Source organism: Vanrija pseudolonga, chromosome 7 (genome assembly GCF_020906515.1).
Source record: "Vanrija pseudolonga chromosome 7, complete sequence".
NCBI classification, from domain to species: Eukaryota; Fungi; Basidiomycota; class Tremellomycetes; order Trichosporonales; family Trichosporonaceae; genus Vanrija; species Vanrija pseudolonga.
This window is the reverse complement of record NC_085855.1, coordinates 1,394,571-1,409,713: the sequence shown is the minus strand read 5'-3', so window position 1 is coordinate 1,409,713 and position 15,143 is coordinate 1,394,571. Positions and strand designations below refer to the sequence as shown.

Here is a 15,143-nt window from a genome sequence, read left to right as displayed (position 1 = left end):
CTACAGGAGGTACGCGGCGGCGCCGGCAGCGAAGGCCATGGCGGCGGGGATGCCCATGATGTCGGCGTTGGAGCCGCCGCCGCGCTTGCAGGTGAGGCCGCCAGTGCAGGTAGTGCCAGCGGGGCACGAGTAGATGGTGCCTGCGGTTGTGTCAGTGGTGTCCGAGCTCCATTTCCGCCACAGTGGCACCACTACTCACCAGGGCAGCAGATGTAGCCGATCTTGGCGCAGTGGATCGAGTCGTTGGGGCACTGGACGTATCCGGGGTCGCAGCCGTACGAGCTCGACTGGCGCTTGATGACGTCGGGCGCGTTGTCGCGCTCGAGGACGTGCGCGTCGGCGAGCGCCTCGGCAGCGACATCGGCCTCGGGGGCGGGGGCGGCGTCGCGCGCCTCAAGCGCGTGCGCGGCGACGAGGCGCTCGGCCGGGGCGTCGGGCGCGGCGAGGGCCAGCGCCGAGGTCGAGAGGAGGGCAGCGGCGAGGAGCGACTTGAAGAGCATGTTGGTTTGTGGGTGTTGGTTGTTGGGGGGCTACAGAGGGGCCTCGCGAGCCAGCTTATATGCTGCGCCGCGCGCAGTGCGCAGGACGCGTCGAGAGCGAGCGAGCGAGTCGAGACCCCTCTTCTCCTGTCACATCCGCGCCCCGGCTCCGTGTCGCGTTCCTCACTGGCTCAAACACACCGCGGCTATCTGGCAATGCCCATGCCCACGCACAGCGTCAGCACAGCTGCTTGGCTATGCCCCGAATACCTCTGCCCAGACGGAGCGGACAAGTTACGACAAGAGCAGGCAAGCCGGCCAACTCAAACGTGCACCCCCGCGCCCTGGCCGTTCCGCCACGCCGCCACGAGCCAAAACCGCGGGAGCTGGGCCTCCAATCCCTAGTGCGGTATTTGGTTTGGGTGCTTGCGACCCGGAACCGGAACGCGACCCGGGGGTCGTGAGGGGAGGTGGTGCAGGTACACCGGTGCAGAGCTGCACTGGATCGATTGCGGATCGGGATGAGACACGGCTAGTTGCGGCCAGGGGTCGCCGACAGGCCGTGTCCGTGTTGAGATGCTGCCACACTCATTCGGGGCGGGCATTCTGGTCCGGCACGTGATGCCAACAAGGTTGATTAGACGGAGTTGGTGGGCAGATTTGCAGTGTTGCTGTGCAAAACACACGCTGCTGATTGCCCCGCCTTGGGCTAATCCAAAACACAGAGGCGGTGTGAATGTGGCATAATCAGTAGATCGCCGGGGTGATAACCAGCCCCGCATGCACTGCACACAGCTTGTCAATCCGCGCGTATGCATGTTACAGTCTAAAGATGCTTCTAACCAGCTGATTAAACACAAAGTCCCTAAATAAAGCACATCACCAGTGGGGGGCGTTAATGAACAGACCCATGAGACAACCAGCAGCCGTACCGGCAATCGGGACGGTGAGGACCCAGCCGAGCACGATCCAGCCGAAGGCGCGCCAGTTGACGGCCTTGGGGCCGCCCGACATGAGACCAACACCGGCCGTGGCGCCAGCAAGGCACATGGTCGACGAGACGGGGATGGCGTACTGGGAAGCGAGGAGGACGGTGAGCGAGGCGCCGAACTGCATCGAGAAACCACGCGAAGGCGAGTGGAGGGTGAGGCGGTTGCCGAGCGCAGCCATGATGTTGTAGCCGTACGTGGCCAGACCAATGACAATGAAGATAGCACCGAACGCGAGAATCCAGGTAGGCGTGGGCGTGTCCTTGCCGAGGTGGGTGCCCTCGGACCAGATGTAGTAGATGGCCGAGAAGGGGCCGACGGCGTTCGAGACGTCGTTGGCACCGTGGGCAAACGAGTTGACGCAAGCAGTAAGGACCTGGAGGTAGGTGTAGAGGTGCTCAGTGTCGTTGTCGTACTGGTCGGCGATCTCGTGCATCTCCTTGAGGCGGGCGGCCGTGTCGGCATCCTTCATCTGGGCGCCGTGGACGTCGTAGTTGGAGCCGGCGGCGAGGCGCTTGGGGATACGCTTGGCGATGATGAGGAGGTTGCGGGGCATGATCCAGGGGCCGACAATCTCGTCGCTCTTGTCGACCTCGGCGAGGGGAACCTCCTTGTTGGCGGCGGGGGCGGCAGCGGCAGCAGGAGCCGAGGGGCCGGCCTCGAGGTCCTTCTCCTTGTTGGTCGAGCCGTCGGCCGACGTCTCCTTCTTGAGGGTCTTGTTCTCGTCGGCGCAGTCGTCGGTCACGGTGTTGGCGGCGATCTCGGCGACGGCCATGGGGTGGTGGACGTGGTCGGCGTGGGCGGCGGCGGGGGTCTCCTCCTCGGCACGGCCGTGGACACGGTAGTCGGCGACAGCCGAAACACCCTCCATCGGCTCAGGGGCGGGGCGCTTCCAGAGGAGGGGGCCCAGGAAGATGTGGTAAGGGCGGAGGGTGTAGTCCTGGCGGACGACCTTGGCGTACACGTAGGGGAGCCAGAAGACGATCGAGATGATGGCGCCGACGAGGGCAGTGAGGACAATGGCGAGCGCAATGGTCGTCTTGGAGAGCTTGTCGAGCTTGAGCGACGGCGAGCCCTTGTACACGATCGACATGGTGAGGACGGCGAAGACGGTGAAGAAGTAGATGGGCGAGAGCAGCATGGCCTTCTTGACCGAGTCCTTGCGCACCAGCACGGCGTACTTGGTGATGAGGTAGACGACGGCGCCGAAGCCGGCCGAGATGGCCGGGGCGATACCCATGCCGGCAAAGATGGTCGCGAGACCCTTTCCGCCGTTCCAGCCCCACTGGACACCGGACGGGCCCGAGACGGCAACACCGACACCGGCGAGGGCCGACACGATCGAGTAGGTCGTCGACACGGGCCACGAGTTCTTGGTGGCGATCATGAGCCAGGTGGCCGACGCGGCGAGCGCACACGTGAAGGCAAGCATCTCGATGCCGGCGTTCTCGCGGAACATGGCCAGCTGGATGATGCCGTTCTTGATCGTCCCCGTCACCTTTGCGCCGACGAGCACGGCACCCAGGAACTCGCATACCGCGGCAAGCATGCATGCCTGGCGCATGGTAAGCGAGCGCGCGGCGACCGAGGTCGCGAACGAGCTGCGCGGGCGCGTCAGTATCAGTCCTTATCTCACACACGTTCGTGGTGGTCGTGTGAGCAGTGTCACCGCCGGTGGTCGTGTGACACTCCCCGCCGCCGATCGTGACGCCACACGTCATGGGTACTACTCACTTTGCCACATCGTTGGCACCGATGTTGTACGCGTCGAGCGCTGCGAACAGCAGGCCGATGGCGAAGATGTAGTCGTACTGGTGGAGCTTGGCCATTGTGGGTGCACACTCGTTTTCTTTTAGTGGAGTAAATGGGAGCGTCTTCAGCACGTTAAGTAGTTGGAGCTGGGAGGGCGGTGGTGCTCGCACAACCCATCGTCACTGGTCACACGACCGGTTTGGAAGAAAAACTGTCCACCCGTCATGCACAACAGTTTACCCAGCTCCAGACGGACCATTGACGACAGACGAGCGCACGTTCTTGAACGTGTGTGTGATGAACAAACCACAATCGTCGCCAAGCTGCTGTTTGTTGGTTCGAGTCTTGGCAGGGGGAGCGTGGGGTACGCCGGGGGTGCCACTTGGGGCCTTCTGCTCGGGTGCGCTCTGCACCAAAGCTTAAACAGCACTCTATCTACACCGGCGCCGGCAGTCGCCGCGCGGAAGATCCCTGCGCCTGCCTGCAGCGAGCCCCTCTCCGCTCTGTCCGCGACCTCGGGTCGGGTGCTAAATCGCGTACATAGCGGCGGGGTCCATGGAGTTGATACCAGATTGCGGGTAGAAACGTCACTGTGGAGCGCGCTGTTACCTCCCTCCACCAAAACGCTCCACTGTTTCTTCCAATGCCCACCACCGCTCCACTACTACCACCTCGAGCAGGCAACTAACATCGCGATACCAATGCATACGCTCCATTGCTCTTCTATTTTCGAGCACACGTGCCGAGTGCCTGTTGTAGATCAATGCCTCATGACGACAGCAGCAGCATTGGCGCCTCCGTCAGAATCGGTGTTGGCTGGCTAGCTGGGTCCAGAACACTCGGACTCGCCGAGTATAGGGGATTCCTGCCAGGTTGTATGCACCACGCCGACCGGTGCTTGGCGAGGGCTCTGCCTCATCGCTCCTTCCCAATTTGCCCCGTGTCGATCGACTGTGGCGACGACCTCCGCAATCCTCCAAGGTGCAAGCTGCCCCCACCATCGTTCGTCGGGCAGAGCAACACCCGCCCGACATTCCAAAGCGAGCGGTGATCATCAAGACGTGCATTGTTCATCCACAGTTCATCCATCGCAAAACAGAGCTTATTCGCTGCACTTGGCAACACGTCACCTGATCAAGGCACACTCAACACGGCTCCCACTAACACATCCAGAGGAAAGCGACCGTCGCGATGCCCAAAGCGAGCGCAGCGGGGGCTCCGAGCGCCGCAGCACCGCCGGGGGCCTTGCCTCCACCGGCAGCAGGGGACGACGCTGCGGCGGCGTCGGTCGACTTGCCAGTGGTGGCCGTCGACTTCGCACCGTCGCCAGCAGCGCCACCCGTAGCGCCGCCGCCGGCAGCACCACCGGGCAGAGTGGTCGCGTCCACGCCGTCCGTGTGAACGTTGGGCGGGAGCGTGATGCTCTGCAGATCAGCGGCGTTGGCGTACGCCCTGCACTCAGTCAGCTGACCTGCCCCGTTGCCTGCCTGCCGGCGACTTACACAATCTCGTTGATCTGCACGAGGTTGGTCATGCCGCTGAACTGGCGGCGCCCAGAGTGCGCAGCGACCTTGTACGCGATCGTGACTGTGCCGCCGCCCGAGCCGCCGAAAGTGTACTTGTACGACGTGGTGCACTGGCTGCCAAGGCCCTGGATGTCGGTCGTCCCGACCGTGATGGCGAAGAGCGACTGCTGGACATTGCCAGAGGTGACGAGCATGATCGCGTCGCCCATCGACGCCGAGAGCGTGTACCCCGCGACCGAGGCTGGCGTGAGCGTTGCGTGATGACAGCATACTCACAGTCAAAGTGGATGACGGCGGTCGCCGTCGAGTCGTTGGTCGAGTGGGCGACCTGCGAGGCGTCGCACCCCTGCTCAGAGTACCAGTGGCCGCTGTACGCGACCTGGTTCGTGAGGTCGACCGTGGCGGTCTTGCTGCCACCGTCGACCGAGACGGTTGTGGCCGAGCCGGAGGGGGTGAACGGCGAGATGGTCGGCGCGGGCTGTAGGCCGCCGGTGAAGGGCGGGATGGAGAGCGGCGCGATGCTCTGCGCGGCGGCGAGGGTAGCGGCGGTGAGGAGGTAGGCGACGCGCATTGTGAGTGAGGGGGCGGGGTGGTTGCTGCGACCGCAGCCGGGCGCGGTGAGCTGTCTTTTAGCCTCCCCAGCAGGTAGTCAGCGTGGTCAGTCGCCCCCTCGGCGTGCATGAGCGTGTTCTAATTCTGTCGTCGGTCGAAGCAGCCAAGCCAAGAAGCACCAACCTCTGCTCGGCGGTGATCCGTCGTCGTCGTCGTCGTCGTGTCAGCGGGGGGTGTAGCATCCCCGTCAGAGGAGGTGAGTCGGATCCGCAGTGGGCTCCCGCATACCCAGCCACCACGCACTGATCGCGCTGGGGGCATCCTTGTGACCGCGCCGACGACGACATCCTTTGCACTGCCTCGCCGTCGCGTTCGTTGCCCGCAAGCAAGCATGATTGCCTAAGCTGTCGTGGTGGGTCGTCGGCCCCGAGCCCCCGGTGGGCGTCACCGAGGCTCTGAGCGTGGTGCCAGTGTGCCGCCGATGTCGCCGAGGAATGTGTCGGCGTCTGTGTGAGATCCCTCGTCGCATTTAGTCGTTTGCTAGTGGCCTGGGGGAGCCGGCGGCGGTAGCGAACACTGCACACGGGGTCATCCATTTTGTAAGCAGCATGCACGTGCCCAAATGGGTGTTATGCAAAGGGGGCGTGGAGCAGCACTTCTCCTACGTCTGAGCGTCAATGTTGTTCGAATCGTATGGCCTCAGTACCTCTGCTACTGAGCTTTCAGCGCTTCAGCATAACCCGATTGTTGGTTGTTTCGTCCCCCCTCAAGCCGCCCTCCGCTCCTTGCTCTTTCTCATCCTATCCAACGACAACAACACACCACCTCCTTCAATCCTCTCTCCAGCCATCCGCGGCTCGCACCTTCGGCATCTCTCGTGATCAACGTGTTCGCCGCACTCCCTACCCCTTCTGCGAGCTCACCCAACCTACTGATGCTGACGCGGGTCCAAGACACCGATGCGGCCCGCGGCTTTGCGGCCATGTAACGCCGGCTGCTGCGCTGCAACCACAACCAACCTTCGCGTCGTCGCCCGCTCGACCAACGCGTTCCCCGCGACGCGTGGCCCTGAGGATGCCGATACCGCGTCTTACACGCGTAGCGGTCCCGACAGCCATCCGGTACGGGTAGAGAGAGGGCAAGTCCCGTCCAATGGACTAGTCTCCGGGACCCCGCAACATTCTCAAACAAACATTCGGGAGCGGCCGAGGCACCTGTCTGACCCAGAAACTCGACACAGCTCGACGTCAACTGCAAGTAAACACGAAATTCATTGTTCTGGGCGAAAATGGGCGCTGTACCTAGAGGTCTAGAAGGAAGGTAGTCGCGCGTGTGAGAAGTCTTTGGTGATGAGAGTACAAGTGATCAAGCCGAGGCGTCATCACTCTAGAAGCCCATGGCACCGAGGCGCTGAGGCTCCTCGTCGCGCTTGAAGCCCATGGCACCGAGGCGCTGAGGCTCCTCGTCACGCTTGAAGCCCATGGCACCGAGACGCTGGGGCTCCTCGTCACCGCGGGCCACCTTGTTGCGCTTGTTCTTGCCGGAGCACTTCTTGGGAGGCGTGGCGGACAGCTGGCTGCCACCGGGTCCGCCGGCGCCGCCGTTACCACCGTTGCCAGAGCCGGCACCGTTGCCGCCAGCGCCGCCGTTGCCGCCAGTGCCAGCGGTGCCAGGAGCAGTGGCATTGCCGCCAGCACCGCCGTTGCCGCCGTCGCCACCGTTGCCGTTGCCAGCAGCGTTGCCGCCAGCGCCGCCGTTGCCACCGTTGCCGGCGTTGCCGCCGCCAGTTGCGTTGTCGCCGGCTCCACCGTTACCGCCAGCACCGCCGTTACCACCAGCGCCACCGTTGCCGCCAGCTCCACCGTTGCCACCCGAGCCGCCAGCGCCGCCGTTGCCGCCAGCACCGCCGTTGCCACCCGAGCCGCCGTCACCGCCCTTGCCACCGTCGCCGCCCTTGCCACCCGAGCCACCAGCGGGAGCCGAGGGGGAGGGAGCGGCAGGCGAAGGAGCGGCCGAGGAGGAAGGAGGAGGAGGGGGAGGAGCGGCCGAGGAGGAAGGAGGAGGAGGGGGAGGAGCAGCCGAGGACGAAGGGGGAGGGGGAGGAGCGGCCGACGAAGGAGGAGGAGGAGCGGCCGACGAGGGAGGGGGAGGAGCCGGTGTGGGGGATGCAGGAGCAGGAGAAGGCTTGGGGTCCTCGCAGGTAGGCAGGTTCGAGGTGTCGGGGGTGGAGATGACCTTGCCGGTCCAGGGGCTCTCTGTCACAAGTGTCAGCCTTGCAGGGTGTCATCTATCTGCGGAGGCAACTCACTGCAAACGGTGAACCAGTCGCAGCAGAAGTAGGTATCCGAGCAGCTCAAGGTCCAAGGGCAGGTAACGTAGGTGCGGCTGTCAGAGACAGTTCCGTCCTTGACTTCGCAACACTTCTCGCCCAGGCCGACGCAGGTCTTCTGGTCGGGGCAAAGCGTCTGGCCAGACAGACATCCGTTGGCGGCCCGCTTCTCACCAGCGCGTTCGGCGCGGCCGTGCGAGGCCAGGTTGCGGTTGCCGAGCACTCCGGTAGACTCGGGGAAGTCACGCTTGGGCTTGCACGTCGCCGTCGGAGCAGGAGCCGGGAGAGTCTCTCCGGGGTAGTAGATGGGAGGACCCCAGTAACCGCCACCGACTGATGTGTGAGCAGGCATCTCACGCCGACCACTTACTGCAGCTGCTGCTTCCACCACAGCATCCCATTCTGCCGTTGTCTCCCATCTGGCACTTCTGGCCAGGCTTGCAAGTGCCGAACTTCTTGGTACCCCAGGGAGTGTTGATGTACTCTTCAGGGGTGACCGAGCAACAAGAGCCGCCCTCCCACATGCAGGTGACGCCGTCTGGGCACAACTGCATGCGCACGGGGCAGCCGTTGGCCCTGATGGGCTCGCGCTTGCTGAGGCTGCGCATGTGCAAAGCCTCATCCACGAACGGCTCGAGGGGGTTTGCCTTGGGAACGGCGCTGACGCCAGCAGCCGCGACGCCGAGGGCGACAACGAGTCTGAGGAGCATGTTTAAAACGAGTGTGGGTGTGTGTAAATGAGTGTGAGGGGTCGTAGTCGTAGTCGTTACAGAGAGACCAGAGAGAAGAGACGGACGAGGAGACACAAGTTTGCAGCGTCTGTCCCAGTCTTTATAGACGACAGAAGCCACCTCGAGCTGGGGTTGTTTAGGTGCCACTTCCGCCGGTTCGTGTGGGGGCGGCGCGCGTTGTCCCTCACGGCAGCACGCCCAACGCGTCTCTCCCGTTGTCTCGAGTCCCGATCCATGGGCGAGTGAGTGGACAGATGCAACAGCGGAAGGATGCATGCAAACAGGGAACGAACACCGCCCGGAGCCCGTTGTAAGAACCACCGGCCCACAGAACCCATACCACCCTGGAACCAGTAGCGCGTCGAGGTCCCGAAGCTGGCGCATGCTGGATGGGATGGAATCGGCGCCAGCGGACGCGTACCGTGTCACGGTTACAGCATGGCGTTCAACACGCAGACGGCGGATGTGGCCTCCAGTCCGAAAACCTTGCCCTTCGGAGGATACAGTGGTGGGCGGAAGCGGGATCACGTATGGCGCGTCCAATGGAACACTGGCGCCCAAACCGCTACTCGTCTCAAGTGACGCTTCCGGCTATTATGTCTATGAAACCTATCTGGTGCAGTCTTGACCCAGAACCCGCCGGGATACATGGCTCGTTCAGGTTTGTCATTTACAGGCCAGTTGGACGTCTGTTTCAGGCATTGAGTAGTGACCCGGCCCTACTCACGGGTGCGTGCCGGACACTTTTGTCGGCGGACAGTCACCCGCCAAGCTGTGGGATGTGGTCGGCACATGTGGTCCACCTTAGACAACACAAACACGAGTGCAAAGCCACTCCGCTGATGGTGCCTTGAGCGGAGTAGGATGCATGCAACGCGTCTGACAGGCCCAGCGACGCGAACGTGTTGCCCCCGACGCGTCTCGGCGTGCCGTTTCGCGTTTGTCGACCTCGTTTGGGGTCACAACAGATGTTCTGTCAGGAACTTCCCGGCACCCTCATCCCCGCTGTTTGGTCTGGGTGCCAGATAGCCCACTTTTGTGGGGCAATAGGGCTAGCAGCGGCGTTTAATCTGCGGGAGGAGAGAGTGGGTTGCGTCTCGGAGGACACGAGACACGCGTCACTCCTGTCCGTTTCAGTAGGACCCCATTGTAACAAGGTTGGCCGTGTCTCGCGGATGGGCGCTTGTTTGTGGGTACCTCATCGGTGGGAGGTGCCTATGTTTATCAGTGTTGCGATGTGCCTGCGGATCTGGGCAGTGCGACATGCGTGTTGAGAACGTCTTGTCAAGCCTTCCAACGCCGTCGGAGGTGCCGGCCAGCGCCGCCTCCGTCTCTGAGTCGCAAGACGCGCTTCCGGTAAAGAGGAGACGTAGTTACATGTGTGCACCCCGTAACTGTATTCGTTGACGAACGTGACCATTTGGCGAGGTCGCCGACGCGGTAGCGCCTTCAGCCACCTCGACTTCCCGTCCATAGCCTGCTTCGGCGAAGTACCCGCTGCACTGCCTCGTACGAACCTGCGGATGGGACAGCTGGGTCAGTACACGTTCAAGTCTATGGCGTAAAGATTATCCAGTCTTGTGTTTCAAGACCGCACGCGCGGTCAAGTCCTCTGGCCCATCCGTACGACTGACTTCCTCCGCGGTGTTGAGCGACACGGCCGGAACGGAGTATTAGTCATCGAAAGCCGACGTCTGTCGGTGTATACTACTGCCTGCCTACAACGGTACTCCCGTCAATAGTAGCTCGTGGCAGAGAACGCCACCCCACCCCCTTCGAAGTGTGGGCCCGCGGCGCCGGCAAGGTGGGGCGATGGATATGGGAGGAGCAACGCTCTGCTCAGCACACCTCCTCTTTCCTACACTTGACAGTTTGGGCTTTCATAAGCCACTCTCGCTTCGTACTACGGCTTATCATCCTCGTACTACGGCTCTGTGAGTGCTGGGTTGGACGTGCTAACCAGCTATGCATAGCTTGGTATGGCACTAGCAAGGAGGTGACTGCCAACCTCGAAACCTCCGCGGAGCCGAGGCAACACTTGAGACATGCTTGTGGGGCTCCATAACGCACATTCCACCATGTGGTGCCAAGTGACGTGCATGCGTGCAACCGAGTAAGTAAAGTGCAGTTCTCGAGTCGATAACAAGATCAATCGCGAACAACCCGCACAGCCTCGCAGGAAAACTCGCAAGCACAAGGCGATAAAAGGAGACTAGAGGCTCATAGATCAGCCTAGACACGACGACCCAATGACACAAACGACGCCTGCCCACCACCGACTGGCACACGACTCGGACGAGTACAAGGCCGCATTGGCCAGCTCCATGCGCTGGGACGCAGACAGGCAGGAGCCGTACCTCCAGCTGCCCAACTTCCCACATATCCGCATCACACCCTTCCGCGAGGGGATCGAGGATGAGCTTGTAAGCCGCAAAAGTCAGACACGCCTGACACCACCCAGGTAACGCTGTTCAACCACCCCGAGGTCGGGAAGCGGCTGTACTCGTTGCCGTACCCGTGAGTGTCCCGCCCAAGTCCCACCACGCCACTGACATGCCGCCAGCATGCCCAAGTCATTCGCCGAGGCGTGGGTCGAGAAGGACTTGCCAGAGCACCGGGCTATCATCTCAGCAATCACCGAGCACGCCGCGTCGCTGGACGCCGACAAGCCCATTATCCCACGCCCCGGGGCTCCGCTGCTCAACGGCTCGCCGTTCAAGACGGTATGGGACACGGAACAGGGGCGTATCATTGCCGATATCAAGTACGCGATCGACACGGAGAACGAGGATGGAAGCAAGAAGACCGAGGAGGACGCGTACGCCGCTCCGCGCGACCAGCACAAGTACGAGCTCGGCTACGTGCTCGAGCCGGCCGCGTGGGGCAAGGGCCTCGCGTCAGAGATTGTCGGCGCGATCGTGTACGGCTGGGGCGAGGTGTGGGTGCGGCCTGGGAAGGTCGCCGCGTACGCCGAGACGAACAATGTTGGCAGCGGGCGCGTTCTCCTCAAGAACGGCCTGACAAAGGTCAGGGAGTTTGAAGAAAAGTGGCCTGAGCACAAGGGTGGGGAGGTGAAACACGTTGGGTACTATGAGCGGGTGGCATGAGGCCGATGCTATTGCAGTGGTTGTTGTTGTTGTTGTTGTGGTTGTGAAGCACCGGCAACGCCGGTGGCCGCCGAGTACGCAATGGTGTGAGGACCGCGGACTGCCTGGTGACATTGCCGCAACCCGCGACGTCGGACAAGGCCGTGGCGCTGATTCGGCTGTCCTCGGACCATGCATGCGTCTCGCACTCGATGTGCCCTTGCCGCCGGGTTGTGAGCGCACGGGTTTATCGGCATCCTAGCTCGGCAGGGTGGCCGAACCCGACTGATCGACAGGCCATGCGGCGACGCGCACTTGATAGGCTGGCCGGAGCTTGCAGAGGGCGAAGCTGGTGGTGGCGTCGAGCAGCTGGCCAGCTGGGCGGCGGGCCAGGCTCGCCGCTTGCAATGTATCTCGGCTGGGTGCCGGGGTTGACGGCCGAGATGTGTCGCGGGCGACTGTGAGTGGCTCGTGCATTGGAGCTCGGGAAGCGCACACAGATCTGCGCGCGCGTGCACTGCAACCTGCGCCTCCCTGTACTGCGCTCGAGTGCATCACATGTATTGTTGTTGTTTTTGGAATGCAGCAGACACCGACGGAGAGGCGACAAGCCGGCCGGAGAACGGAATCTCGCTGCGAGTCCGTCGGTGGGTTAATAAATTTTTGAGTTCATTAGGAATGGGAGCCGAGCACGTGTTAGCACGCGTGGCCGGCCACCCCTTCCACTGCCGCTTGGCGTGGGCAGGTTGCTCTTGGCCCTCTTAGGCGTTCAGGTTGGATGCTGCAGCAGCAGCAGGAGCAGTCAGGAGCAGCGAGCAGCGCGTATCCAGGCCGCCGATTATATTCAGGACTAAGGCAGAGCACGCGCCCGGATCATCACTCGGCGCAACCGCTTCGCCCAATAGTCCGCCTCGCTGGTCGCCACCTGCCGCCGGATCTCTCCCGGCCAGAGACATGTGCTGGCAGTGAGAATTGTTGTGATCAAGTCGTGCTCGCGTTGCGGGAGGCAGTGTGCGTCGAGCGACGAGCCGAGTTGCGTGCCATTCTTGTTGTGCGCATTGTCCATCTGTTCAGAGCCACACTCCTCACGTCAGCCACACGCGCACCACGCGGGTCCCATCAATTGACTGCGGCATCGCGGCTCATCGGCAAGCAACCAAGGCAGCAATCGATCGAGCGAGCCAGCGCTTAGTGGATCCAAACAGGGCATCACATCACCGTCAATCCTTCCACCTCCGCATCCACCGCCATGCTCCGCTACCTGTCGCCATCGCGTGCGGGGCCGTCATCCAGGCCTCGGAGCGACGACCCCCAGCTGAGGCTCGACGTTCCAAACTATGGTGTTGTCTTCCTCCCCCAGCCCGAGCGGCCAGAGGATGACGACCCGACGTCCGAAGAAGTCGGCGACAACAAGCCCCGCCATGACCACATGCTCCACGGCGAGCTCGAGGTGACGCTCAACGCGCCGAAGCGCGCCAAGTCGATCCGCGTCGGGCTGCGCACGAAAATCAAGCTCGACCTCGGGCCCGGCCGTCGCGCCGAAGAGACGGTGCTCTTCGAACGCAGCGTCGAGATCGTCTCGTCCACCGCCGACGGTGTGTGGCTCGCAGCCGGGACACAACGGTAGGCAAAGTGAAGCGATGGCACCGGTGCTGACTCGTTAGATTCGACTTTACTATCATCCTCCCGTCCAACCTCGCGCCGCACGACCAGCACTCGAACGGCATCGTCTACCACGACCTGTATGCCGAGGTGGAGGGTCTCCCCAGCCCCGAGGAGTGGAAGCCCCCCCGCTCGCAGGGGTCGTCGAGCTCGCTGTTCGGCCTGCGAGGCAAGCGCTCGCCGAGCGCAGCCAACTCCAAGTCGGTGTCGCGTGCCGTCTCGCCGAACAGGAAGGGAGGGAGGAACGCGTCGCGTCCGGCGTCCGGAGCATCGACACCGTTGACACCTGGCGCGCCGGCGCACCCGGCGGCTCTGTCCGCCGCGCTGTCCAACCTTGCCGTCAGCGGCGGAGTAAACAGCGCACCATCAAGCACAGGAGCCACGGGTGGCAGCGGCAGCGGGGGCACGGGCACCGGCGTGACGACACGTTCGAGGCCCAGTCCACCTCATCTGAGCCGTACCCCGTCGCGGCTGGGTAGCCCGACTGAGCCGACGCAGTCTGCCGCTGCGGCACTCCTCGCGCCCACCCCGCCCCCGCGTCTCGACCGCGCCCCGAGCTACGACGACAGCCAGCGTCCCAAGGAGGCCGCGAACGGCGAGTGGCTCCAGGGCTCGTTCAAGACCAAGCGCAGTGTCATGCTCATCTACAACCCCAACCCTGGAGACGGGGCCAACGAGCTCCATGACCGCGCGAGCGGCTACGTGCCGGGTCTCGGCGTCTGGGAGCTGGTGCTTGTGTCTGACGTGGTACGTGGAATTCGCCGTTGACGGGCTTCTTTCCTGACACTCCCAGTGGACAATCTGCGCGTTGCTACAGATCAAGGTCAACCTCGCATCCTTGATGCCGTCGACGACAGTGTTCGCGGTCCGCGTTCTCCTCGCACAAACGCACTCGATCACATCACCGCGCGACCCAGACAGCCAGAAGCTGACGGGCACAAAGCACTTTGTCATCCTTGAGCAAGGAAAGCGCCCGCCTGCGGGCCACCTCCACCCGGACAAGCACTACATTGCGCTGTGGCGCGGGCCAGGCGCAGGCGGCAAGGACAAGGTGGACGGCGAGAGCGGTGGCAGTGTCACGATCGACACCAAGGCGCGCCTGCCAAACGACAACGTCTCGCGTCCGTCGACGCTGCCCGGCGTAGTGACGCCTATCAACGTCAGCCACGCGCTCGTGCTCGAGGTCTTCTTCTCCGTGTTCGGCGAGGACGACAAGGGGCAGCCGATGAAGGTGCCCGGGCCCGGTGGACTCCGTATGCTGCGTGTCTCGCGTCCCGTCGTGCTCCCAAGTGTGAGTCGCGTGGAGACCTCGCCACCATAGCCCATGCTGACTTCCGTTCCAGTGCGCCCTCATCCCAGAGGTCACCTCGCTGCCAACGTACGAGTCGATCGCAAGCGACAAATCGTACCTCGCGCCGTCGCGCGACGCGGCGCTGCCCTCGGGTGGGCCAGAATGGCGCATCTGCGCGTGCGGTCTCAAGCTTGAGGAGCTCGAGTCGCGTATGCGCGAGGCGGCGCGTGACGAGCAGAGCCCAAGTTTGGCGGGGCTCGCAGCTGCGGCTGCCGCGGACGACAAGGCTGAGCGGGAGCGCGGGCGCGTGAGGGACCGCGCGTGAGAGAGATGACGGGTGACGGGATGCGACCGACGGACATTGCCTAGAGCTTAGACTACATGCACCACTTTTAATTTCGCCTGTGGACGGCGGCGCCGTCGCGTAATATCAGATAACGCAGCAGCAGCGGCGGGTGTCTAAATACCGCACCTCGGTGCCAACTATATCTCCCAATGCCCCGTCCACACTCGGGGCCGACGAGTGCCTCTCATTCGCCGTCGCGCGCATTCGGCCACTAGGTGTCTTCTTGGCCTGCTCGCCAACTTCGGTGCGCACGCCGCTTGGGCGTGGTCATAGCGCACGGCCGACAGATAGCGGGGTTACCGAGATGGCGGTGGGAATTGAGGCATGTGGTCTGTGCCGTCGTCACCCGGGAGGGAGTGGTTCGAGCGACGAGCTACTAGCGAGCGCGAGGCATGCATAC

The 15,143-nt window shown here is 63.2% G+C and overlaps 6 protein-coding genes across 6 annotated transcripts; 2 read left to right on the top strand and 4 right to left on the bottom strand.

Annotated features, from left to right (window-relative positions):
- LOC62_07G009409 (uncharacterized protein) lies at positions 1-500 on the bottom strand (the record flags this gene model as incomplete). The annotated part of the gene is made up of 2 exons (XM_062775965.1): positions 1-140; positions 200-500. 2 exons carry the CDS (start codon positions 498-500, stop codon positions 1-3), a joined length of 441 nt encoding a protein of 146 aa, XP_062631949.1.
- Positions 501-1,358: 858 nt separating this feature from the next.
- On the bottom strand, positions 1,359-3,297 carry pho-4_2 (Phosphate-repressible phosphate permease pho-4; the record flags this gene model as incomplete). The annotated part of the gene is made up of 2 exons (XM_062775964.1): positions 1,359-3,069; positions 3,203-3,297. The coding sequence occupies 2 exons, from the start codon at positions 3,295-3,297 to the stop codon at positions 1,359-1,361; spliced, it is 1,806 nt and encodes a 601-aa protein (XP_062631948.1).
- A 1,083-nt stretch (positions 3,298-4,380) lies between these two features.
- On the bottom strand, positions 4,381-5,317 carry LOC62_07G009407 (uncharacterized protein; the record flags this gene model as incomplete). The annotated part of the gene is made up of 3 exons (XM_062775963.1): positions 4,381-4,672; positions 4,723-4,987; positions 5,023-5,317. The coding sequence occupies 3 exons, from the start codon at positions 5,315-5,317 to the stop codon at positions 4,381-4,383; spliced, it is 852 nt and encodes a 283-aa protein (XP_062631947.1).
- Positions 5,318-6,684: 1,367 nt separating this feature from the next.
- Positions 6,685-8,337, bottom strand: Col6a5 (Collagen alpha-5(VI) chain; the record flags this gene model as incomplete). Its single annotated transcript, XM_062775962.1, has 3 exons — positions 6,685-7,553; positions 7,607-7,960; positions 7,998-8,337. 3 exons carry the CDS (start codon positions 8,335-8,337, stop codon positions 6,685-6,687), a joined length of 1,563 nt encoding a protein of 520 aa, XP_062631946.1.
- A 2,270-nt stretch (positions 8,338-10,607) lies between these two features.
- Positions 10,608-11,465, top strand: LOC62_07G009405 (uncharacterized protein; the record flags this gene model as incomplete). Its single annotated transcript, XM_062775961.1, has 3 exons — positions 10,608-10,781; positions 10,820-10,875; positions 10,922-11,465. 3 exons carry the CDS (start codon positions 10,608-10,610, stop codon positions 11,463-11,465), a joined length of 774 nt encoding a protein of 257 aa, XP_062631945.1.
- A 1,054-nt stretch (positions 11,466-12,519) lies between these two features.
- LOC62_07G009404 (uncharacterized protein) lies at positions 12,520-14,798 on the top strand. Its single transcript, XM_062775960.1, has 4 exons — positions 12,520-13,067; positions 13,109-13,853; positions 13,900-14,397; positions 14,450-14,798. The coding sequence occupies exons 1-4, from the start codon at positions 12,694-12,696 to the stop codon at positions 14,720-14,722; spliced, it is 1,890 nt and encodes a 629-aa protein (XP_062631944.1). The 5' UTR covers positions 12,520-12,693; the 3' UTR covers positions 14,723-14,798.
- Positions 14,799-15,143: the final 345 nt, after the last annotated feature.

Excerpts from the sequence above, each read along its gene's own strand:
- LOC62_07G009404 (XM_062775960.1), top strand. The coding sequence starts at position 12,694 with ATGCTCCGCTACCTGTCGCCATCGCGTGCGGGGCCGTCATCCAGGCCT. Across the intron at positions 13,068-13,108 it reads CTCGCAGCCGGGACACAACG|ATTCGACTTTACTATCATCC; the intron begins GTAGGCAAAGTG and ends CTGACTCGTTAG. Across the intron at positions 14,398-14,449 it reads GTCCCGTCGTGCTCCCAAGT|TGCGCCCTCATCCCAGAGGT; the intron begins GTGAGTCGCGTG and ends CTTCCGTTCCAG.